General features: G+C 43.4%; 1 protein-coding gene across 2 annotated transcripts in view; it reads left to right on the forward strand.

The window, feature by feature from the left end:
* The window catches only part of NEXMIF (neurite extension and migration factor), a 466,775-nt gene extending 445,843 nt beyond the window's left edge, over positions 1 to 20,932 (forward strand). For both annotated transcript variants that reach the window (XM_029607665.1, XM_029607666.1), the window contains exons 4-5: positions 15,064 to 19,357; positions 19,966 to 20,932. In XM_029607665.1, coding sequence (XP_029463525.1) covers positions 15,064 to 19,357; positions 19,966 to 20,035 — 4,364 coding nt within the window. In that variant the 3' untranslated portion in view covers positions 20,036 to 20,932. The remainder of the gene's footprint in view (positions 1 to 15,063; positions 19,358 to 19,965) is intronic.
* The last annotated feature ends 5,638 nt before the right edge of the window (positions 20,933 to 26,570 follow it).

Here is a 26,570-nt window from a genome sequence, read left to right on the forward strand (position 1 = left end):
TCTAAGACAGCCGCATTATTTGCATTAAATGGCCTATGCATTAGCTGCTTTGCATATGTAGACAAAGCAGCTAATTTCCATAGGGGGAAGAAATATTTAAAGAAATTGCACGATATCTGATAAACAGCGTTTAACACGCATTATAGCCATAATGTGGCTTAGTAAATATACCAGTTAGATTGTGAGCCCTCTAGGGACAGGGAAATACCTACAATACCTGAATGTAATCTGCTTTGAAGTGTGTGAAAGGCAGAACATAAATCAAATAAATAAATAATGTAAAAATAGACATGGTACAATACTTACATGAGATTGCATCAAGAAACTGAAGCCTCTTGACAGGGAGCAGGAGGGCTATCAGCAGGCCCTTCTGGATGCAGAAGAGTGTGAATGCCATCTCCTGTTGATGTATGAATTGTTTGACACCACAGCAAGATCTTCTGTGGCAGCAATTGGTTGAGAGCAAGCAGCTTGCATGAGGACATTCATGACAAGTTGGCCGACATCCCATGTTCAGGCGACAAACTTTTCTGGGATAAGATCAGATTAAGGAGCAACATGCAGCCATTCAGTTCTAATTGGCAGGAGCCAAGCACTAGAATTCCTGTCTTAGTTTTTAAGTACTCCATCTTCCAAGGATGCCAATTCCAGCGGTATTGCACCCCACCTGTGCTGCTACAACAGCAACTTCCAGCATGTGGATGTCCACGTGAGAGATGTCAATTTAAGACACTACAACAGGCCTAGCCAAAGACTGGACCCTCAGGCTGCCACCTTTCTGGTAGAAGGGAGGATTTACCTGTTCCTCGAAGAATGGTAGAAAATCACAAAGGACTGTTGGGTCCTCAAAATTGTGGAGTCTGGGTACCATTTGCTCTTTTTCCATCTGCTAGCACTGCACCAATGTTTAGCCTTCAATCTGATTCCGTCTTACTCGCCTCAGCTCCATCTTGAGTGGAGTTGCTTCTCAGCTAATGGGCAATAGAACTTATTCCTCCCAAAGAATGCAGGGGGATTGAGACCCATCCTGGATTTATGAAGACTGAATGAGAGCCATCCTAGAAGTTCAAAATGAGCTCTCAACACCATCCTGCCCGTCATCCAAGTGGGAAACTGAATGTGTGCCCTTGATCTGAAAATTGCATATGCTCACATATACCTATCCATCAGTTTCACTGTGGTTCATGGTGGATTCCTCTCACTATAAATTTGAGGTTCTTCCATTGGGGCTGTTTGCAGGCTTCATGAAATGCCTAGCAGTAGCAGCAGCAGACCTTCATCATCAGGGGATTTGTGCCTTTCCTTATCTGGATGACTGGCTGGTGAGGGGATCTTACCAAGCATGGGTTTTGGACTCCCTGCAGAAGACTATCTAGGTCCTTTAGTTGCTAGAGTTTGTAATCAACTTTGCCAAGTCAAACCTTGTTCTTATCAAGAGAATTGTTCATTGGCTCATGGATAGACTCATTGTTCCTCCTTTCAGATTGGGCATCCTGTCTTAAAGTACTGGTCCAGAACTTAATACAGCAGGCTCAAGTCCCAGTCTAGGCAATTATAGTTCTTTAGCAGATGGCGATAGCAGTGTATGTGGTCCCATGATGCACCTCACAATATGAGTTCTCTAATGGGGCCTCCACTACCAATGGGATCAAATATTTAGCCTTTGCTGCACCCTGTGAAAGTTACCATGGAGATGAAAATGTCTTTTGTATGGTGGCTAGATCCAGAGGTCCTGGAGATAGGGTCTCTTCTTTGAATTTTACCTCATCAGATAATGCTGGCAACAGATGTATCCACCGGGGATGGTGTGCACACACAGATTCCTTTCAAACTCGGGATCTGGTCAGTAACAAAAAGTCTTATTTCAGATCAACCCTTGGAGCTATGGGCCATTTGTCATGCATTGAGAGTAATCTAGCATCTCCTTCAAGGAAAGAGAATCTTGATCCAAACCAGCAAGCAAATGGCAATGTTCTAGTGAACAAACGAGGAGGCACAGGGTTTTGGACCATCTCTTAGGAATCTGAGAATTTTGGAATAGGCTCACAATCACAGACCTTTCTCCAAACATCTTTCCTTCCCGAGATCTCCAACATGCTGGCATTTCATCTCAGCAAGGTTTTCTTGCCCCCATGAGTAGGCCTTGGACCAGGGCATGGCAGACAGGCCATGGGGTCATCCATCAATTGACTTAGTCACATCAGAGGACAACATGAAAGTCGACAAATTTTGCTCCATTCTTCAAAGCAAGTTCAGATCCACTCCAGATGTTTTTCTACTCAAGTGGGATGCAGAGCTGTTGTAGCTTTTCCTCTGCTTCTGTTGGTGTAGAAGGTGCTCAAAGATCAGGTGCATCTTATCCTCATTGCTCCAGCATGGTCCAGGCAAGTGTGATACTCTTACCTCATCAGGCTATTAATCTGCACTCCAATCCTCCTGAGATTCTATCCAACTCTACTAACTCAAAAAGAGGGTAGTCTGTCCTCCAAGTCTTCCCTCTCTCAACCTGATGGAATGAATGTTGAGTGCTTGATAGTATCTTGAGGGTCACTATCTAAGTAGGCTGAGAACATTGTAATTTTGGCAGGAAACCATCTACCAGAAGAGCGTACAGTTTTAAATAGAAGCATTTTTCATCTTGATTTCAGGCAGGCTCCTTGAACCCGTTCGCATGTGCTCCTAAAGATTTGCTTCAGGATTTGTTCTTCCTCTCCTCTTTAGGCCTCAGTATGTTGTCTGTCAAGGTGCTGCTTACCACCCTCAAGTGAATGGAAGCTGATCTCCATTCATCCTCTGGTATCAAAGTTCATAAAGTGTTTGTGGCATACAAGACCTCTGGTTCCAAATCCACTGGTGCCATGGGATTTCAGTGTCATCTTGGTGGCACTGATGAAGCCTCCCTATGAGTCATTGAAGTCTTTCCTTAAAGTTTCCTACCTGGAAAGTGGTATTTCTAGTGCCTCACTTCAACAGATATTTTCAAGTTCAAATCAGAGATTCTATGTCAGAAAAAATAGACCTTCAAACAGGAGTACCACAGGGATCCGCCCTGTCTGCCACACTTTTCAACATATACCTACTGCCTTTATGCCACCTGCTAGCCGGCCTGGGAATCACTCACTACATATACGCAGACGATATTCAATTTATATTACCCATTGACGATACAATTGAGAAAACACTAAACATAGCGAACATGTATCTAGACACCATCAAACAACTACTAAATCAAATGGAGCTAGTAATCAATATAGAGAAGACAGAATTCCTTCATTTAGAAAGAAAAAAAAACATGGAGATCTCACACAACCCAATCACACTCAATAACAACAAACAAATAATACTTGCAGAGAAAGTCCGGAATCTAGGAGTAATAATAGACACAGAACTAAGCTTAAAACAACATATATCCATAAAAATAAAAGAAGGATACGCCAAACTCATGGTCCTCAGAAAACTTAAACCACTTTTAACGACCGCCAACTTTAGATCAGTACTACAAGCACTAATATTTGCAAGCACTGATTATTGCAATACCCTTCTACTAGGCTTACCATACACCTCCATAAGACCATTACAAATACTGCAGAACACGGCTGCAAGAATATTAACTGGAAAAAGGAAGAGAGATCACATTACGGAAACACTGGCTGAATTACACTGGCTTACCATTGAACAAAGAATACAGTACAAGACACTATGCACCATACACAAATTAATACACAACGAAAACTCAGACTGGCTGAACACAGCCCTTCGCGTACACATCCCCAACAGAAATCTAAGATCAGCCAACAAAGCTCTTCTGACTATTCCATCAGTCAAGACAGCTAGACTAACGCAGGTAAGAGAAAGGGCATTATCCTTGGCAGGACCCATATTGTGGAACTCCATGCCATTGGAATTAAGACTACAAAGAGAAAACAAAACTTTCAGAAAAAACCTTAAAACTTGGCTATTCAAACAAGCCTTTCAAAAAGAGAAGGGAGAATAGAATCCAGCGAAATGCAAGGTCCAAACCAGGTAAGTGCAAGGGACAAAACACCCACGCAAACAGGAATCACTAAGAGTGTATGTTTTTGTTTTAATAGAATTCATCAGTAAAGGATAAGTTACTTATAGAATGAGTCCTTGACTCAAAACTGCGATAGAAACAACCAGGACATGATAGTGATCACACTCATTTAACAGCTAACATTGATTAAAACTATGCTACCGAACATTATGGCACCTGTGTAAACGGATAGAGGTTAATAGCATTGCTTTGTGCCTTACTGTAAACCGTTGTGACGGTACCCACCTTAACGACGGTATAGAAAAAGTTTTACATAAATAAATAAATAAATAAACTAGAAGCATCAGCAAGCTGCAAACATTAGTTCATTACTCTTTGTACCTGTTGTTTTTCCACAACAGGGTGGTGTTCTGCACGCAATCTAAGTTTCTGCCAAATGTGGTTTCTGCATTTCATTTGAATCAAGCCATTGTTTTTCGCACGTTCTTTCCAAGACCTCATGCACATAAAGGGTAGAAGGCTCTCCATTCACTTGACTGTGAAAGGGCCTTAACTTAATATCTGAAGAGGACTCCACTGCATTGTCAGGCTTATCAACTTTTCATTTCCTATGATCCTAACAGACTGGGAGTAACTGTTACCAAACGCACATTGTCCAACTGTTTAGCAGTTTGTATCACGCATTGCTTTGCTCTGGCTGGCCTCCAGTTCACAGACTCGGTCAAGGCTCATCAGGTTATAGTCATGGCTACCTCAATGGCCCACCTAAGAGCTAAATCCATTGAAGACATCTGCAAACTTCATCTTGGTTATCAGTTCCCACTACTATCTGGACAAGTCTTCAAAAAGTGACACTAGCTTTGGGCAAATAGTTTTTATAGCCTGTTCACCCAGTAGACTACTCTCCATGGGGGGGGGGGATCAGGCTGCTTTTCCATTATGTGCGCCACTGCAACCCTCAGCTTGGGACTCCCCCCATGTGTTATGGCTAATTCAACCCTGCTTTTCGATGAAGAAAGCAGGTTTGCTTACTGTAAACGGGGTTCTCCATGGACAGCGGGATGAATTAGCCATGCTTAATACCCATCCACCTCCCTAAAGAGTCAACCACCTAGCTAAGAACTCTACAGTCAACTGAGGGACTTACAAGGCAACGCGCGCACAGGAACTCCCATGCATGCTCAGTAGTAAAGCTCTACTGAGCTAGCGTGATGGGGTCCATTTGGCACCAACGGATGACATCACCCATGTATCATGGCTAATTCATGCTGCTGTCTATGGAAAACCCCGTTTACAGTAAGCAAACTTACCCAGTTTTCTATTTGTGGGAACAAGCTTGAGCTAAACCAAATCCCAGATGCAGTCTTATCAATGAATCCTGGAGGATGCCACAAGCATTAAAAGAAGTGGTCATCTCTTTCCCTTGAAAGCTGCAGTCATTTGCGGGCTTCTTTTGTACCATGCTTCATAAATATGAAAGAATTTCCTGTACATGAAATTGAAGTGCCAAATCTATCCAGTCCTCTTTAGAAAGGTGATGAAGTTATTAAGTTTTCTTTTTGAAGTAGGATTGAGCATGGCTGGCTCAATAATTGGCTGTGTTTAAATGCTTTGCTAGAAATCCACTATGTAACACTTTTAGAGCACCGTGCACCCATAGCAGGAAAAATGAATATCTATGGTTTTTTTAATTATTTACCTCCCTAGCTATGGAACACATTATAGGACAGTTCCAGTACATTCGACCTTTCAGATATGCCCATTAGGGGATGACAATGTCTCTAAGAAGGGCATAAAGATTCCCTAGGGTGTGTGACGCCAGAATTATAACATTATACACTTGTACTGGAGTATTTCAGCATAGAAAGCTTTTAAGGTGACTGTATTGAAGTGGCGCTTTAAAAAAGACTAATGTAGATTTAAAGTTTATTTTTAGACTTACTGTATATGAACCCTATAATCACTTGTCAGATGAGACTGTGATTTTGGAAACTGCATAGTTTAAATAAAAACCCTTTTTTATATTTTTTTAATATTAATACTGTGACAGTGGGAATTTCTCTTTTAATGTTAGGGCAGGCATGAAATTCATACAGTGACATCAGTGCACTTCCATTCATGGAGCTGCATTCTTGCAGTGACGTCACTGCATTTTCATGTGTGCAGCTGCCGGGCGCTAACAATTGAAAAGGAGATGGAGCAGTTTTTAAACTAGATCATGAGGGAAAGCCAACAGTCACTCAGAAGCCCGAGTCGGAGGAGGACACCATTTAAAAAGGGAAATTGGATTATCTTGATAGTGGGGATCTGGAAAAAGCTGATCCCAATTTACCTGTATCAACTGCTGGTAAGCAAGTTCCAAAAAAGAATAAATGTTGCTGTCTGAATGAAAATGGCAGAAATCTTAAAAAAAACCAAATTAAGATGGGCGAGTTGGAATGTATGGCACTAGATGAAGATATTGATATCATAGGTTTCTCAGGAATCAAGGGAAAAAGGTCAACCAATGGTATACAGTGATACCAAATATATCAAAATAACAGAGCAGATAGAAGTAGTGATGAGGTGGCAGTATATGTTAAGGATTCCATAGTCAAGCAGGATACAGATTCTGCAGAAAATGAACTACACTCTGGAATCTAAGGACAGAAATTCCATGTGTGATGTGGAGGAGTATAGCAGTTGGGGTTTATTGTCATCCACTCAATAAGGATGGTGAAATGCTAACATAGATTAGGCAGGCTACTAAACATGTAAACAATCATAATGGGATATTTCAATTACCTCAGTACTGATAAGGTCAATGTCTTATCAGGGCATATCTGGTTAGGTTCCTAGATGCTATAAATGACTGCTTCATGGAGCAATTGGTCCTAGAGCCATAGTTTGCTACTTTAAATCTACTTCTTTGTGGAATGTAGGATCTGATGCAAGAGGTAATGGTGGTGGAGCTGCTCGACAGTAGTAATCATAAAGCAGTCAAATTTGAGATAATCTTTGGAGGGAGAATAATAAATAAAACTAGTACAGTAACATAATTTAAAAAGGGAGACTGATTAAAATGAGGAAACTAGTTAGAAGGAAACTACAAAGGTTAAAAGTGTGCATGAAGCATGGAGACTGTTTAAGAATACCATTTTGGTAGAGCAGATACATGTATTTTATAGATTAGAAAGGTCAAAAGAGGCGCAAACATCTTCCACAATAGCTTAATGGTGTTGTGAAAGAGGTTACTAAAGCTTAAAAGACATCCTTTCAAACATGGAAAGCAAGGCCCAATGAGGAAAATAGGAAGGCACATAAGCACTGGCAAATTACATGTAAAACATTAATAAAGCAAGCAAGGTGAAATTTGTGGAAAGACTTGCTAAAGTGGCAACAGCTAATAATAAAATATTTTTCAAGTACATTAAAATAAGAAACCTGTGAGGGAATTGTTGCGTTGGAGGTGGACCCTTGGGCAGAGGTGGGGTTGATGCAACCCGTAGGCAGGACCTACAGGTCCCCAACGTTGGCAGGTGGAGTGGGCCGTTAGGCAGAGGCCGCTGGAGCTTCACCTATACCGGCCCTCGCTCCCCGCAGGTTGAGCCTTTGGGTGCCGGGGCCGGCAGGACTTAGGTGGGCCTCGAGGTTGGATATCAGAGAAGATTGGTTCATCCCAGAGACAGCAGACGATAGGTGGCGTAGTCCTACTCTGGACTGGGTAAGGTACTGGAACTCAGGCGCCAATGGAACAGAGGCTGACAGAGGGCGCTCGAGCAAAGGTAGGCCGAAGCCTAATAAGTCCACATCCAGGGAGTAGGCTAGGAGAGGCGTCAATGACAGGTGTGGATCAGGGCCGGCAGCAAAGTGGAAGTCGTGGCAAACAATGCTGAGATCTGATCATGGAGAAGTCAATAGCGTTAGTCAATCGAAGCAATGGTCTGATCACAGAGAAGTCAATAGCGTTGGTCAGTCGAAGCAATGGTCGAGGTCTGGAGATAAGCAGTAGTGTAGTCAGGCATAGCAGAGGTCTGGGTCTGGAGATAGGCAGTAGCATAGTCAGGCGTAGCAGAGGTCTGGGTCTGGAGATAGGCTGAAGCGTAGTCAGGCTAACCGAAGTCGAAATCTGTGCAGTCAATCCAAAACATAGGCAGGGCAGGAACGAAGAGAACAGGAACCAGAAACAACGAGGGTCAGGAGAGAAGAACAGAGACAAATCTTTAGCAGCAACGAGTTCTCGAGTAGCGAGGAGACCTTTTACAAAGGCAACGCTATGGAGCGAGGCTTGAGCTTAAATACACTGAAGAGTTTGACGTCATCATCCGGGGCCGCAGCCAGATTCCCGCCATGGGCCCTTCATAAGGATCAGTGATCCACGAGTGCGTGCCTAGGGAGGGGCGCGGCGTGGATGGTGGTGTCTCTCCACGGGCCACGCGGAGAGGCCTGTCGAGCAATGGCATCTTGACCTGAAACGCTGGAGACTATGGCGGAGCCAGAGGCACCGGGGGCAGCCCAAGGTCGGAGCTGGTGGCCCACCACCGCTAGCAAGTACTCAGGCTTGACTACTTGCTAGCGGTGAAAGCTAGCAGTGAAAGCCTTTCCTGAACTAAACTGAACCTATTCCATTATTATCTAGTTGCTCAGACTTTACCTTAGTCATGGTAATTAATAGCCCTACCTCATAAGGGCAATTCATCAATGCTATAAGCACATTGTCTGGCATATTTGTTCTCTGTATTTAAACCCTTGCTTCTTTTCTCTGATCCAAGTTATTACTCCCTTGTTTTATTGTAACTGCATTCCTTAGCCTTCTCTTGTTCAATGTTTTTTACTACTATTATTATTATTATTATTATTACTAAGATCAATGTTATTTTTTGCCTTTTGTTCCCTATCCACTTGTTAATTGTAAACCGACATGATGCGATATTTATCGCAAATGCCGGTATAGAAAAACTTAAAATAAATAAATAAATAAATAAGTAGGAACCAGAAGCTGGAGTCTGTGTAAGAAGTGAGGGGGCCGCACCGTGGGTCTGCCCATACAGCACACGTAACAAGAATCATTTGGGTGATTAGATGACTGGTGGCAAGGGAGGACATTTAGGCAGAATGTGGCCATGATAGAGAAAGTAAATGAATTATTTGCTTTGGACTTTATTCTGGAGGATATTGGGGGAAAAATACACACACCGGAATCATTCTTTATAGGTGATGATTCAGATGAACTGAAACAAATCATTGTGAATCTGGAAGCGATACTAGAGCAAATAGACAAACTAAATAGTAACAAGTCACTGGGACCTGATGGTATTCTAAAACATTCAAATACAAAATTGCAGACCTGCTATTGATAATCTGCCTCTGACCCTGAGGACTGGAGAATAGCCAAAGTAATGCCAGTTTTCAAAAATTGTTCCATGGATAACCCAAATAACTACAGACCAGTGAGCCTGATAGTTGTGCTAGTGTAAAATGATGGAAGCTATTAAGAACAAAATTATGGATAAACATGGCTTAATGGGAAGAATCAGCATAGATTTAGCAAATGACAGTCATTCCTTACTAACCTATTAGAATGAAAGTGTGAACAAGCATGTGGATAAAGATGACCCAGTGATGTAGTGTATATGGATTTTCACAAGGCGTTCAATAAAGTCCTTCATGAGAAACTCCTCAGAAAATTAAAAAATCATGGGATAGGAAGTAATACTTCCTGTGGATTGGTAACTGGTTAAAAGATAGGAGACAGAGTTGGATCAATGAAAGAGGTAAATAGCGGAGTACCTCAAGGATCTGTACTGGGACCAGTGGTTCACTGATTCATTATTCTAGAAAAGGAAACAATGAGTAAAATGATCAAATTTGTAGATGACACTAAAAATATTCAAGACCTTGCCAGACTGGGGAACTGGGCATCTAAATGGCAGATGAAATTGAATGTGGAGAAGTACAAAGTGATGCACATAAGGGAAAAATTATCCTAACTACAGGTGTACAATGCTGGATTCTGTATTAGGAGTCACCACCCAGGCAAAGGATCTTGAAATGATTATGGATATGTTGAAATCCTCAGCTCTGTGTGGCAGGCTGTCAGAAAAGAAAATAGAATGGTAGGAGCTGTTTGGAAAAGAATAAATCTGAGAATGTTGTAGTGCCTCTGTGTAGAACTATGGTGCAACCGCACCTTGAGAATCGTGAGCAGTTCTGGTCACCCCTATCTCAAGAAAGGCATAACAGAGCTAGAAAAAGTGCCGGGGAGGGTGACAAAAATGATAAAGGGGATGGAACCACTCGTTGATGAAGGAAAGCTAAACAGGTCAGGACTCTTCAGCTTGGACAACAGTTGTCTAAGAGGGGGGGGGTTATGATAAAGGCTTATAAAATTGTGTGGTGGAACAGGTAAGTAGAGAATGTTTACTTACCCATTCAACAGGAACTAGGACTAAGGGACACTCCATGAAACTAACTGATAGCAGATTTATAAGAAACTTTGAGAGAGTATTTTTTTCAGTCCGTGCACAATTATTTGCAACAAGAATTAGTGGCTGGAGGATGTGGTGAAAGTTAATAACATAGCTTGGTTTAAAAAAATGTTTGGATATGTTTCTGGAGAACAGGGAAGCTGGACAAGCACAGCAATAACAACAAAATCAAGTAGTAAGGAACAAAGAAGACAATTACATAATATATTATACAAACAAAATGAAAGTGATTATGATGTGTATAATAATGTTAACTCAATAAGGACAAATTAAAAACAATTTACACCCATAGAGAAGATAATGTGTATTATTAATGTGTAAGGAATGACGTAAACGTGAGCCCTTTGTGATGTGGCGCAGTTGATGCTACCTCGCGGGCAGGCCCACAAGGCCTGCTCCAACAGCTGGAGAACGCACTTTGGCACGAGCCAGGTTGAGGCTTCACCTGAACCAGCTGCCTCCCCGGCGGGTTGGGCCGCTGGGTTCCAGGGGCTGGCAGGACTTAGGGGCACAGCACAATCCAGAGGCAGTCCAAGAGCTGAGGCTGGCGGCAGACAAGGCGCGATCCGAGGCTAAGCAGGCGGCAAGTAAGGGGTGGGTCTACTTCCAAGGCTGAGGTTAGAACCGAAGAGACTGGCCAAGACAGAGAAAACACAGAGGGACAGACGGTACAGAGCAGATGAGACGAGACACGGCAACAGAGATGGGGCAAGGCTGGAAGGCAGGCTGGGTAAGGGACCTGCTGCTGAGGCTCTGGTGTGGGCCCTTTAAACCTGAGTGCTGCACGCGACAAGAAGAAGCCATGGTTGGAGCAGAATAGCGGCTATGGTGGCGGTCAGGAGCAGTGTGATGGATGAGCCGTGAAGAGCCGTCGGCAGGGCAGAGTCAGTCATGTCAGCGAGGCATCGGGATACGTGAGGCTGCTTGCGGATCCGTCCCGTGAGCAGCAAAACATAACTCAATGACCATTGAGAGTAGTGAAGCACAGTTGTAATATATCCTGCAAATGGGAGTGGTAAAGCACAGAAATTTATGATACTTCCTTGACATGGGCGTGCTTCAGCAAAACTGTGTGTCTCAAGAGGATATTGAACATATGTAAATAAGAAATTCAACATGCAATATCTTCTGTACCATATCCAAGGACTCTTACTGTTATATCTTCTTTCCTAGGTAGAATACCTAATATCTGGCCAAACGCTTATGTCCCTATGAGCCTGTCTGTCTGTGGCATTCCTCCCAACACGATTTACGCATGGTTCCTTCACCGTCTATGATCAGACTAGAGCGCACTCGCCAAACAGCATTTCTCGTTCAGCATGGAACTGTATATTCCATTGATGAATGGACTAGAAAGGAAAACAATATTTTAAAATTCTGTAACAATCTAAAAACTTGGTTTTCCTCACAAGGTTATGAAGTTTAGTTAAGTTTTATTACTCCTGAGACTCTTATTCCCAAATTTTTATTCAGTTTTATTAATGATACAATTGTTTTTTTTCAAATGTTATTTTTATTTAATAATCATTTTGTCTTTTTTTGTGTATTATATTTATTTCAACTGTATTTTATGGAAATAGCTTTTTATTCTTTAAACCACTATACTTCTGTATAGAATGGCAGTTAAATTAAATAATACCATTAAAATAAATTTAAAAAACCATAGGTAATGTCAATAAAATGTGGGAGATGTCCAGAAATGGGCTTTATTAGTCGATGTATTTCTATATTGAGGCTCAAGAGGTGCTCATTGTGAGTTTTGCATCTCATTCAGAAAGCGTGTGACTAATTATTGTCCCCAGAAGAAGAGCTGGAGCTCATGTCGGGGAAGTTAGCCAGGACGTGAGCCACCTACTCAGAGTCAGATCTGCACGTCAGGCTGGTTTGCAGTGCGTGGTGGTGATTAACGTGGAGGTAGGAAGACCGGATCTTTAGGGCAATAGTTCAGTTTTCGGGCATTTCTCACATTTTGTGGACTTCGCCTAAGGCTAGGTAGGGTTGCATTTCTGAACTTTTGGAGGCACTGTTTGATATCTTTGCTAGCCAAGTTGACGCACATGCAACTCTTCACTATTAGAAAAACACAGAACCCTAGAATATGATAGCAGGTAGGGGCCCCCATCTAGTCTGCCCTGGCTACTTCCTACTTCAGTGCCAAGGACCCCAGTTGACCTCTGACTTTCCCCTCCCCTCTCTGCAATTAATGATCCTCTCTCCTTGTCCCCTGCTTTCTTGTTTTTGCCTCTGTTGGCTCCATTGGGGGCAGGTGCTCCCCATGCATCCACCAGTCTTTCTGGGGAAAAAAATACTTTCTGATGTTACTTCTCCTCAGCCTGCCTGCCCCTTCGGAGTCTCATATTTTGACCACCAGTTCTCAAACTTTCTCAACTCTGGAAAAAAAAAGTTTTCCTTTTGCCAGTCCAGAAGTCAGACTGATTAAATTGTGGATTGAAGTCTAAGGAAATGTCACAAAACCAATGCGTGCAAGGCCTACTGACTACAGCGTAGCTAGCAAAATGTACACACTGTTTTGTATAATGGCAGGGGAGGCTTAGACGCTAACCTGTGGCTGCAGGGCGAGAATGATTCTCGCCCTGCCTCAGTCGTACCTCAAGGTTCTGTACAGTCCAGGGGAAAGCTGGCCAGCCCTATCTGTGACCCTTGGGGTTTCTGCTTTTTCAGATCGGTTGGCATTGCACATAAAGAAGCATAGAGATCCGCGAGACACCTTGGAAACAATCTAGAAGCTCTCCGATGTTGGCTTTCTCATTCATCAGTGCCACATGTGCAGTATCCCCTCCGGAAGGCGGTTTTGCCAGAAGGCTGCCATGCTGGGAGAGTTATTATAAATGCCTGTTCTCTACCACTCACATTGGAGGATGTATTACAACTTATTGTGCTTCACTATTCCAAATTGTTGCTGACGATCTACTGTTGTTCGCTCGGTCCACGGATGTACATTTTTTTTTATTTATATTGTCCTTGAGTCAAACACTGTAATTATTACGCCTTCTGCTCCAGATTGCTGCTGTTTAGTACACGACTGTCTGCAAGGTCCCTGGGTGTAAATTGTTTCTTATTTATATTGTCTTTATTGAATCAATATTATTGTGCCCATGTCTTTGCATTTTAGTACACCATATTATTATTTGGTTTTTTTTTACTGTATGAAAATATAGCAGCCGATGTATTTTGCTCTCTGCGTATGTGCACCACGATGCGGGAAGTTTTCAAGTCGTATTACTCAGAGAAGCAGATATAGTGACCATTCAGGGGTCTGCCAGAGTGCTAGGAGGATACTTTTCACCAGCCTCCAGTCACTAATAGAATAGTAATGTGGTTGTGAACCAGGATGTGTTTAAAAAAAAAAAAAAAAGCTATGTATTGCTTTTTTTCTTTTTTTTTAACCTGGCAGTTTCCTCCTTTGGTCTTCCTGCTCAAATGGAACAAAGGCTGGGACCTGGCACCAGGAATCTTCATTTGCAGCTACCCAGGGACGCTTTCCTCTTAATTTAGGTTCCCCTGGTGCATGGCCACAGTCCTCAACCAGAGCTCCTTCCAGAACCCTGCAATCGTGGATCCTGATTCCGGCCACCAGGTGTCACCATTGACTACGGTGCTCTCTGTCCCGTTCCCCCCCCCCCCCCCCCACCCCATACCTCTGCAGCATCCCTAACTGAACTGGGGAGCAGAAGGCTTGAGCAACAAATGAAATCCAGGTCTCCCTGCATGGCAATTTGCAGCACTGCCACGGAGCCCCCAGGCCAGCCCCTAAGTTATTGCTTTTTAATGGTTTGCTGACTGTAGCATTCCTGGGACTGCTCAGCTAGCAACTCAGGTAACCATTAAAAAAAAAAAAAACAATGCCATGGGGCAGCAAGGTTGGTACTAGCAGGCGACACCTCCCTAGAAACCAGTTGGGGTCAGGAAGACAGAATGATGGTGGACAGGTGAAAGGCGATAAGGAGAAAAGAAGGATTAGATAAAGAGAGCATGACCTGGCAACACCACAGAGTATGGAGAAGCCAGGTTGGTGCCAGCAGGTTGGTCATGGCTGGGTACTATTCAGCAAGGCCCCGGGGACCTAGAAGGCTGGATATTTGGGCAATAGCCTCACTAGCTCTTTAGATTATTACAAAGCTTGAAGGTAAGGCATGGGATGAGGGACTTAGAATTAAGCTTCGGAAATTGTATGGTCATCTACACAGAACGATAAGAGGCCCAGCAAGGAAAACAGCAAAAACTTACTTGGACAAGTGCGATATCCTAAAGGCAGTCAAATTTCCATGGTTGGCGATAGTTATATATCTTTAGCAGTGTGGACAGGGAAAACCGAGCAGACCAGATAGGCCATCAAGTTTTAAAGTATGCAGCAGAGGGCAGAGTAGTGAACTAACATAGCTATACCAGCAAAGGCAGCCTGAAAACCTGTAAATTAACCTACTAGAGCACCATCCGGAGAATGCAGAGAGAGAGATATTGTGATATAGAATAGAAAGTCAAGAGTGCAGATAATATAGTGAAAGCAAACAATGATTCCAAGGTTGTAAAACTCTGACCTTGTCCTCTCTTGTTCTCCAGAATCCCAAGAGCTGGGGAGTGGAGTGAAGTCCTTTGCGGCTCCAGATGCCGCCGTCACGTTTTCAGCCCTGGCGGGAACGCAGAAGGAGAATCAAGGGTGCTCTCGAGTGCTGCCACCCCTGACTTCAAAGGATCCCTGTTTGTTAAGCCCCTCTTCTCCTCTTAGACTCACGGATGTGACTGAGCATGCTTCAAGTGACTCCTCCACGCACGCCATCTCCCTTACGTCCTGCGTAACAAAGGGCATGAACTCCTGGTCCCTGCCAGGCGAGAGCGAGAAGGCCCCATTCACTCTGATGGAGCCTGGAGGCATCTCTGCTCTGACTGGTGACTGCTTGATGCAGCAGAGCCGGACCTGTCTCGGTTGCTTTATTGAATCGAAAGACAGCATTGATGCGGAGCCTGGAATAAGCTTGAAAGTGAGTGATGTCAATAGGGATTATGACACCTGTTCGGTCTCTGATATTGGGATTCACTGCATGAGCACAGGAGAAACGATGAGATATGGGGATCAGCTGCTTTCAGACCAGCTCTTAAGCTTCCCGGTGCACAAGTCAAGGGCGGCAGACAAAAGAGATGCCGAGAAATCCGACAGCGACTCAGAGGACCCTGCTCAAAAAAGTTATTATGATGGATTACTCTTAGACAAATGTAATGGTGACGAAGCATTGCTTACCAATTCCAGCCAGGAATGGGGCTACTTTGAATCTTTTATTAGCGAGAGCAAAATTGAGCTGCTTGACCTGTGCTCTAAAAATGAGCTGTCAGTCAACCTGTTTTCAGAAGAGGATGTGGATAATTACATGTTCGACGATGATGATTCAACCCTGGGAAGCGATGTCTGCTCCTTAAAGATTAGATACGAATCTTTCCAGGACAACATGAGAGAAAAGACCAGCGCCCTGCAAGACGATGCCCAGTTTAACTTTTTCCCAAGTGTGTTTGCCAACTGCACGAAGCGGGAGAGCAAAAGTGCAGTGAGGAAAACTATGGACCCATCCCAATTCAAGTCTGAAGAGGATGGCACTTGGGGGGACGAAGAAGAGGAGGAGGAGGAGGAGGAGGAAAAGGGGGAAGAAAAAGCTGCCTTAAATAGAAACTGTAACACTACAGATGTTGTTCAGTACATAAGCACAAAAAGAACCCACTTCCTAGATTCAGTTAATTCAACCGAGGACTCGGGCGAGTTCAGCGATGACAGCTCTTGCACCGAGTCTTCCTATGACGCATTGAGAGAGATCAAGGACTGCACCGGGTACCTGTCCAGGGAACATTCCAACTCTTTTATTCAGCAAAACTACGGGCTGAGGGCTAAGAGAAAAGTCCGCTACAGTGATGACTATCTGTATGATGTGGACTCCATCGACAGCGAAAAGATCTTAGAGAAAAAGGAACAGCCCCCCGATGGCCCTAAAAAGGAGGATGACGATGACTGGTGTCCAAAGAAAAGGCGAAAAGTATCCCGGAAAGAGCCTCCCGTCGTCATCAAATACATTATCATAAACCGGTTCAAGGGGGAGAAACACATGCTAGTGAAGCTCGGTAAACTTGATGCCAATGAGACCACGGTGACCTTGAACGATGATCTGCTCCACAAGTATGAAAAGCTGTCGCCTCTGAAGGGCTTCTGGCAGGAGAGGTGGCGGACGAGGATGGATTTCCTGAAATCAGCAATGTACAAGCATAGCTTTTATCTGAATGGCTCGGAGACCGCCTTCCTTCCTCACCCTAGGAAAAGAAAATGCAAACTGGCAAACAGGCACAGGATTCAAAGAATTCAAGCCATTGAGCAATCACTAAGCAAACAGGACTTTTCCTCTTACGATCAGAAGCAGGCTGGCAGCAGCAGCAAAGATGATGCTGGACTTACAGGCCTGCATACATTAACCATTGCTGCTCCCAGCTGTGCAAACAGATTACATTTAGGTGATATCACGGATCTTGCCTCTCTGAAGTGCAAACCACTAGAAAGGGAATACAGCGGGCCAGAAAAGAAAGTGCTGCGGAGAATCAAGTTCAAAAGCGAAGCCAGGTTGAAATGCAAAAAAATCAAAGCAGCACAGGAAGACGACAAACCTACAAATCCAGCGGAGGCCTCTGCTGTCGTAGAGGATCAGGTCTCAGAAGCTGGTTTGAAGGACGATAACATTCATTGTGTGCCAGAGAACTCTCATATATCTGAATGCCACGCTGATAATGCTGATAAAAATTCTGCATTCTTACCAGCCACCTGCTCCCCTGACAAGCCTATGCCATCTGCTAACATCACTACCAATGTACCCCTTATCCCTGGAGGGTATCTGCAGACATTGCTAGATGCTTCTGATTCGTCAAACCACACGGGGGTCGCATACTTCACCCATCACTCTTCTGGGCAGAACCCAATCAGCCTAATTCAACCAGACAAACAGTTCAGCTCTCTACAACTTGCACAGAGTTGTGTCCTGTCCCCTCCCTCGGAGTCTGAGCTTCAGCAGTCGCCCCACCATTTAGAAATTGAGTCAACCTTCAGCAGCATGTGGCATGGGAAGCCCCCCAACAGTCAGGCCGAATTTATTCCTGACCTTCGGGATGCTTCTATCCTGCACGGCGAGTTTATTGCCTCCACGGTGTCACCAAGTGCAGAGAACATCCAAGCCCCCGGGTACCATCAGATACATCTAAATAGCAGCAAACTGCTCTACCAAAAAAAACACGTGCAGGATAATCAGCTGCAGCCTGACGATTCTTATCAGTCCTGTCATTTTAATAACGGAGAGGGGCACTTTAATTTCCAGCGAGGTGCACTTAGTACAGATGATGGCAGACTCATTAGTTTTGATTCAGTGGGCTCATTGTCAGTTAGTTCCAGCAATTACAGCTCTCTAAGCTTAAAGTCTTCTGAAAAGGATGGTGATGATGATATTAATGATGATTTTCTGGCCCACTGTAGTCCCAAGCTAGTGATTCAGCAGAGCATTGACGAGATAACTCCTCTGAAGGAGTCCACTGACCTCTTGGACATCTCCAACTTCACGCCCGACAAGTTCCGTCACTCGTCTCTCTCTGAGATGTCTCCACCAGATACCCCTAATCTTTCCCCTCAGATAACGGGGTCAGAGACCAAGTCACTGGGGGACTTAAAAGGCTTCCAGGATGGTGTTCAGGGTGTGCTGAGCAATGCTGAGAAGGTCAAATGGAACTGCACCGTCCTCCAGTCGCAGGAACCAGTTGACAATGGATTTACATTGAATAATCATCAGTTTCAATTCCATATGTTCAACGATGAGGATTCTGTCAGCCTGCTCGAGAAAGGTCCGTGCCTGTCGACGTTTAGTGAACCAGCTGGTCAAATTAGCACCAACGGCAAGGTGTCAAAATCTAAAAAGAAAGGCTCGTCGAGCAAAAACGGGAGTACCAACCAAAACCCCTCTCCGAAAAACAGTAAGAAAAAAGCACCCAAAGGCAACAAAGGGACAGCCAAAACACAGACCAAAAACACCAGGCAGGGCTCCAGGTCAACAAAGAAAGGGAAAAATGCAAATGGAGTCACTAGCGAAAGAACTCAAATGGTTGGCAGCAGATCAGCTGCTCAATTAAATAATATAACCTCTACCACAAAGACATTGGCTGAATGTATTCAGCACTGTGGCCCAACCTCCTTAAAGATGGGAAAGCATAATGGAGTGTCCAGCGATTGGCAACTGGTTAAAGCTAATAGCACAAACTGGTCAGAACCTAGATTAGCAAACACTAACAACCTTCTCGATGATGATCAGAGGGAATTTCAGGAGCCCTCGAACATTTTGTCTAATATTGCATCTGGCATGGCAGATGTTCAGAGGTTTATGATGGCTTCAATTGAACCCTTGTGGGGGCCTGTAGGCCACAACAACAGTGTCCCAGACATATTCCGGTCACCAGAATCAAACAGCCTGAAATTGAAAACTCTAAAAATTCTGGCTGGGACAACACAAGAGCCCAAGAAAAAAACAAACAGCAACTCCCCAGGGTCTTCAAAGAATCACAAGTCAACCAGCAAGGGCTCGACAAAGAATAATGCAAAGCAAGCTGCTTATGACCTCAGTCATTTCACCTGTGCGACGGGTTACGGCACAGACATTCACAGTCCCTTTTTCGATAAAAACTTTGGTAACCTGAGCACTTTAGGCAATAATGGACCTACGCACAAAAAGCTGTACCGTCATAAATCCAGCTCTAAATCGCTGAGGGATGAGAACTGTAAAGTAAAGAGAGCAGAACGTGAGCAGGCACACAAGGGCCCGTCTGTGACCGCTGCTTTTGAAAGACTGAGGTAATGCTGCACCCAAATGGCTGACATTGCATCCTTTACTTTCCTCCTGCCAGCTAAGCCTGCTGCTCCTCCTTCCTTCCTTCCTTCCTTAAAAAGCAAGCACTGCATGAGAGAGAGAGAGAGAGAGACGTTCCTTTTAACACTTTTTTTTTTTTAAAGAAATTGATGTGCATGAAAATATTATACTTGCAAGCTACCTAAAGAATGACTGATACCTTGCTTGCGTGGGGTTAAAAAAAAAAAAAACAACTAACTGGGCTACTATTTTCTGTTTGGCTTCTTCAGTTTTCTGTTCTTTATTTATTGAAAAATAATGAATTACTGTCTCTTTTTTTTAATGATTAACTTTTATTTTGCTTTGGAACACTTTGTTAACAAAAAAAAAAAATGTGAATGCATCTGAAAGCCAAGATACCTAAACTTAAGTATCTTTAATTTGTAAATGCAAATGCAGCTTCATTATGGAGCTTTGTATGTTGCCCGCCCTGAGTGCTCTGCTGTCTTCTGGCCTTCCCTGCATCATTCAGAATCGCCTTGCTATCTCCAGAATTATAATCATGCAAAATCCCTCTAACTAAGGTGGCATAAATTGTTTGATTTTTCTGCAGGGAATTTCACTACATTCTTCTTAAGGCAGAAACAACATTTTTTTTTTTTTTTTACTTTTTACCCGTGTGAAGAAGAGACTCATTTTTCTATAGAAAATCAAATCAAAAAAAAAAAAAAAGACATTGGTGTTATGTTCCTGTTTTCTTAACAAACTATGCCTTGTGATCTGTTGAAATGTAAGTGCTGAAAATCAAGAAAAGTGAATTGTGGGAATCATTTGTCTGAAGAGAGGGGTAATCTGGTATTCTCTGTGAAAGACTTAAAAAAAACAAAACAAAAGTCATATACTGTTGTACAGTACTTTATGCACTAAAAACCCCACAAACACACACACACACATACAAAATGTGCCAAACTATCATCAAGGGACTGTACATACTTTCCCCCTCTCAATCTTGTTTGTTTTCTGCAGCTGCACCTTTTAAGTTACTACAGACCATGGCAGATGTGGATTTCCCCCCTTCCCCTTCCCGCCCTCTCTGACACCACCTGTAGCTCTCAATGAACTTATGTTCTTTCATTCCACAATTTTACCAAAACGTAATGGACAAGATAAAGAAAGAAAAAAACAGTGTGCCAAACTGACTTACCTCATTTCATGGATTCACCCCTATGGTTTGAAGCACAGGAGGCTGGATGAACTTTTTACAAGAAGACAGAGTGGGTGGAGGAGAGGAGGTCGCGTGGGGGTTAAGAGGTGGCCCCTCTTCCTGGTCTGGAAGCCCTGGCGGGGACCGAAAGGGCCCCCCGAGGTTCATGATGCAGGAAAGCTGAAGCGGGGGGCGGGGGGGGGGGGGAGGAGAGGGGCAAGGGACTGGAAACTGCCGAAAAGGTAAGTATGACAGGAATTTGCATGTCTGCATACAGAAAACCTTTCGCCGAGGAAAGGCAGATAGATGGCTGCTTCTAATTTTCTAAAAAAAAAAAAAAAAAAAATATTAAAAATTTAAAAAAAAAAAAAAAAAAGCAAACTCTGTAGCTCTGAAATGCAAAGTTCTCTCACAGACACTTTTATCTAAGTTTTATATATTTTATAATATTTACCTGGATTTTATTCTTAAAACATCATAAATGGCAGACTGTGAGCGTGCGTTCTGCTTTGTGCATCAATGATAATGCAGACTGTAACATTCCTTGCATTTTACTCTTTCATTTTTGCTGAAAACCGTTTTTATTCTAATTCTGTCTGACATGTTCTCCAATTGCTGAGGCTTTTTGGTGTTTTCTAAATGTTTTCACATACAATGCCAACAATAATATTGTCTATTATTTTGGTGTTTTGTTTTGTTTTTAAGAAAATGATTTTCCATGCCAAAACAGAAAAACGTAATATATTAGCGAATGCCGTAGTACTTCATACAATTCGGTACCATGTGTGGACCAGATCAAAAGGACTGGAGTTTATTCAGATAAACATTCATCAAATGTCACAGATTTCAGAGATGACTGAAAAGGATCTAAGCCTTGAACTAACTGAGAACGTGTGCACTTAGTTGCTGCTTTACGGAAACCCAAAAGTTCAGGTGCCTGGGGCTGAGAGACTGAGGATGCATCATGGTGCAGAAAGCATCGCTATCGGAGATAATCCACGTGGCGTTTACAGTGGTCTGCAAAAGTATCTGACCCCCTAAAAAGTCAGCAGTTTTGTGTGGATTACAAATGACACCCTTACACGGATTGTTGCAGACAACATGTTTATTGCAAACCAGTGGGCTCTTAAAATACATTTTCAAAGTTACAATTCATTATTTCTCTGCATTTTTGTAAAATAAAATAAAAAACTGAAAAATGCTGCTTGCATAAGTATTCAGCCCCTTCAGACTGGTCCTTGGTAGAGCCACCTTTTGCTGCAATGACAGCTCTAAGTCTGTTGGGGTAGGTTTCTGCCTGTTTGGGACTGAGTTTTGCCCATTCTTCCTGGCTCCAGGTTGGTTGGATGATGCTTATGGACTGCGGTTTTCAGTGCCACAGATTCTCGATTGGATTGAGCTCTGGAACATTCACATTTTTTGTTGTTCGACCCCTCCTGTGTTGCTTTGGCCTTGTGCCTGGGATCATCGTCCTGCTGAAAGGTGAACTTTCTCTCAGGTTTTAGTTTGTTTTAGCAGACTGAAGCAGACTGTCTTGCAGGATCTCCCTGAATGTTGCACCATCCATCCGTCCTTCAGTTGTAACAAGACGCCCGGTCCCTGCTGGGGAAAAGCATCCCCTCACATGATGCTGTCACCCCCATACTTTACTGCTGGGATGGCGTCTGCTGAGGAATGGGCAGTGTTAGCTTTGCACCACACTTAGCGTTTTGAATTTTGGCCAAAAAGCTCCATTTTTGTCTCGTCTGACCACTTGGCCTACATTTTAGCTGGGTCGCTCTGATGCTTTCTGGCAAACTCCAGATGAGGTTTTTCTTCAGTAATGGCTTCTTTCTAGCCACCCTCCCATGCAGGCCAGTTGTATGCAGAGCTCTTGATGTGAGTGACTGGGGCACCTCCACTCCTGTCTCAGCCACTGAACTCTGTAGCTCCTTCAAAGTGATTGTTGGGCTCTCTGTGGTTTCCCTCACAAGTCTTCTCCTTGCTCTGACACTGAGTTTTGAGGGACGGCCTTGCCTAGGCAGTGTCTGGATGATATGATGCAGCTTCCATTTCCACAATTGATCCAGCAGTGCTCACTGGGATATCCAAGCACTTGGTTATTATTTTGTAGCCTTTTCCTATCTTGTGCATATCTATACATTTATCTTTAATTTCTTCAGAATGCTCTTTGGTCTTCATTTTCACAGCTTTCCTTCAGATTCACAGTCTGACAAATAGTACTGGAATTAGGGGTGTACAGTTCTGGTTGCCGCATCTCAAAAAAGATATAATTGCGATGGAGAAGGTACAGAGAAGGGCGACCAAAATGATAAAGGGGATGGAACAGCTTCCGTATGAGGAAAGCTGAAGAGGTTAGGGCTTTTCAGCTTGGAGAAGAGACGGCTGAGGGGGGATATGATAGAGGTCTTTAAAATCATAAGAGGTCTAGAACGGGTAAATGTGAATCTATGTTTTACTCTTTTGCATAATAGAAGGACTAGGGAGCTCTCCATGAAGTTAGCAAGTGGCACATTTAAAATTAATAGGAAAAAATTATTTTTCACTCAACACACAATAAAGCTCTGGAATTTGTTGCCAGAGGATGTGGTTAGTGCAGATAGTGTACCTGGGTTTAAAAAAGGATTGGATAAGTTCTTGGAGGAGAAGTCCATTACCTGCTATTAATTAAGTTGACTTAGAAAATAGCCACTGCTATTACTGGCATCGGTAGCATGGGATTGACTTAGTTTTTGGGTACTTGCCAGGTTCTTATGGCCTGGATTGGCCACTGTTGGAAACAGGATGCTGGGCTTGATGGACCCTTGGTCTGACCCAGTATGGCAATTTCTTATGTTCTTATGTTCTTATCTAGAGAAGCTGACCTTTTTTAATGATTCACAGGTAGAGGCCAATTGTTAAGGCAATACCTTTCATCTTTGTAAACTTGGAGCTTCCAGAACAGCATTTTTCAGTTTTTTTATTTTATTTTACAAAATAAATGCTGAGACATAATGAATTGTGACTTTGAAAATTGACTTGAAGAGCGCACTGGTCTGCAGTTGTCTGGAACAATCTGTGTCTCATTTGTAATCCACACAAATCTGACTTTTTAGGGGGTTGAATACTTTTGCAGGTCACTATTTACCAGCTTTCCTTTCTGTTATTACAAAGTATTGGGGGCAGACAGCCAGTTTAGTCACTAGGGTTGGGTGAATTGAACTCCCTACTAGCCATCACTTCCGACCTTCCACTCATGCCATGTGCATTGCTCTCTCATGCAGCCAATCCATTTCACTAATGAGATGGGCCATGTTGATAAAGCACCTAAGGATGCAACATTCATAGGCGCTTTATAGTATGTTAACGTATGTTCATGGCGATTGTTGCTGAGGAATGGTAAAGCTGTGGAATATGCCTCTACAGAAGGCTGCTTCGGCAGACTGGTTTAAGAGGGGATCGGTTGAGTTCCTAGGTAGCAAGAAGATAATTGGCTCTGATAAACTGCTTGGTGGTGATCTGGGATAACGTCTCTCTACAAGTTGCAACGGCGAGTCTTCCACTGGGAGACAAACTAACTGTGACAACATTTCCTTTTTGCCATTCCTTGGATAACGGTTAGGAAAGCTGCTTGAGGAGAAGGTGGGGAAGGCTGAAAACAAGGAATTTTTAGGACTTTATTCAAAAAAAGGCCATTTTTTTTTCATTCTGTGGAAAACTCTTTATTAACTAAAGCCCTTGGTCTCCTTTCAACCTATTGGCTACTGTTATGTAATAAGTACTGAGGAATCGTCATTGGTGGTGATAGATGGAGGCTCAGTCACTGTCTTCTAGCTCAACCAGAGTAAGAAAGTGTTTTCATGTTTCCATGTTGGGTTCCCACCATAAGGACTAAGTAGGCTCTCTGACATAACAGACTTTTTTTACATGAAAACTCAGCCTGGGGTATTTTGGGCAGTGCTTTAGTTACCAGCATTGCGTCCGCTCTGCAGAAATTGAACACTTCACCATATTGCCTGCTAGAAAAAAATGTGGATTCTTAATAGGCTGCGATACTGTCAGATAAAAAGGGACTTGTGTGGACCCACCTTCTCCATCATAGTTTTGTTGGTCCTTCACAAGGTCTCACAGCTTGCTCAGTGAACGTATTATTGTTAATTATTTAATCAGCTATCTTACCCATAGGGCAGCAGCCGTTTTGGAAAGACTGTCCTATGACGACATGATCCACACGGTGGATATCAGATCGAATCGGGCTGTGTGTGAGATGCAGTTTGTACCTTTTGACGGTGATGTGATTTGTGACCCGGTTACCAACTTGCTTGCTCCCAGCACCAACCAAGGAGTTGATTAAATAATTTCTTAAAGTTTTGTGTTATACACAGGGTGAATATCTTGATTTCCATGCGTTAATAGAGCGGTTGCCTTGTTATTCCATTTACAGCCGTAGAAATAAAAGTCAACAGACAAAAAAAAAAAAAAATGCAGGGGATATCTTTGCTTTGGACCAAATGCATTTTGGCCTAACTTTTTAGAGCTCTGCTTCCTGTTTGAAGTCCATGCTGACCAGGCACTCAGCAGTTCCTCCCTGAATGAACTCAAATGGCCCTTTTTTAAGCCGCTGTGTGGAAAAGTCTTTAAGATGCATTCCTGAGAGTAAATATGTATTGGGGAAGGCCGTTCAAATGCCCTCGCAGACGTTGGCGTCTGATTGAGTCCCTGCAGTGGTGTGGGAGATGGCATTTCTGGGCTCGCTGCTCATGTGATCCATAGGGTAGCAGCAGGCACAATGCTGTTTGCTGCAGTCTTCCATGCACAGCTGTTTCCCCGGGGCCTGCTGGGGAGCAGATTAAAAAGTCCCGAGGCACGGGGTCGACGGTGACTTGCCCTTCTGCACCCACTCAGAGGTCTATTTTTTCAAATATTTATTCCTTTGTTCCCAAATGCTTGTAATGCACAAAAGCAAGAAAGCAGCACTCAAAAGACGCACATAGCATTTCCCACAATTTCATTTGAAGAAGTCATCTTGAGGGTGAACAGTGCCACCACTGGACAAAGAAGCAAAACGTTTCACAGCTCACACTGCTTCATCAGTGTCCTCTTACCAGGTTTTCGGTGGCTGGACTGCTGACCATAGCAACTTTGCTGAGTGGTCACTGCACACCGTATTGTCTAGTACATGCGTGGCCGTCTTCTTTAACGGGTGCATGAAAGGAAATTGCTGAACTGAGGTGCATGATTGTGGAAACGTTATGTTTATATGGACATTTGGATAGTGGGGGGAAACAAAATGACCCACCAGGGAAATTTACATAAAGCGCACAGCACCAGCTACTCGTCAATGTGCAGTTTTTCTGTTTTGCTTTTGTTTTGTTTATTTTATTACTTTTTTTTTTTTTTTCATTTCATTGGAGAATTTGCTTTGCGAAGCAAAATCCGCCCCGGATAAGGGGCCGGCGTGCCAGTATTTTGCGGTGAACCCCTGTTCCAGCAAGCTCTGTAATTTTTGGTACATTTGTCGAGGTTCCTCTTCCTGTGTGTTGGATGGAGTGTAAGCCCTCTCTTAGTGAACGCACCTCTTATATTCAGCAATCTCCGGGTCACTAGTGAACACAAGCCATCATAGGAGCCAACTTCCCGAAACGATTGGGGGCCACTAAATTCAACACAAATGACCCCCCTCCCTGGGCACAGTGAAGGAGTTTGGTCAATATCAGAGGTGCTGAAGCACCCGCAGAGTTGGCACCTATGCAAGCCATCATAACAGAGTAAACTGTATGCCTCCTCTCATCACCGCTGCCGGGACAATATCTGCTGTTTGAGCATTGATATACGGCAATGCAGGCTGCATTATATAGGACTGCAGCTTATGCCTGCTCTGTTCTGTATGTAAAAATCACCTAACACATTCTCTGGAGTGTGGTGCACTGCACATGCAAAATACCCTGGGACCAAAAAAATGTGAATTTCTCTGCTTTTAATGAGCCTTTTTTTTTTTTTTTTAAACTGTTGAAATCTGAGCGAAGCTACAGTAC

This window comes from Rhinatrema bivittatum, chromosome 6 (assembly GCF_901001135.1).
Source record: "Rhinatrema bivittatum chromosome 6, aRhiBiv1.1, whole genome shotgun sequence".
NCBI classification, from domain to species: domain Eukaryota; kingdom Metazoa; phylum Chordata; class Amphibia; order Gymnophiona; family Rhinatrematidae; genus Rhinatrema; species Rhinatrema bivittatum.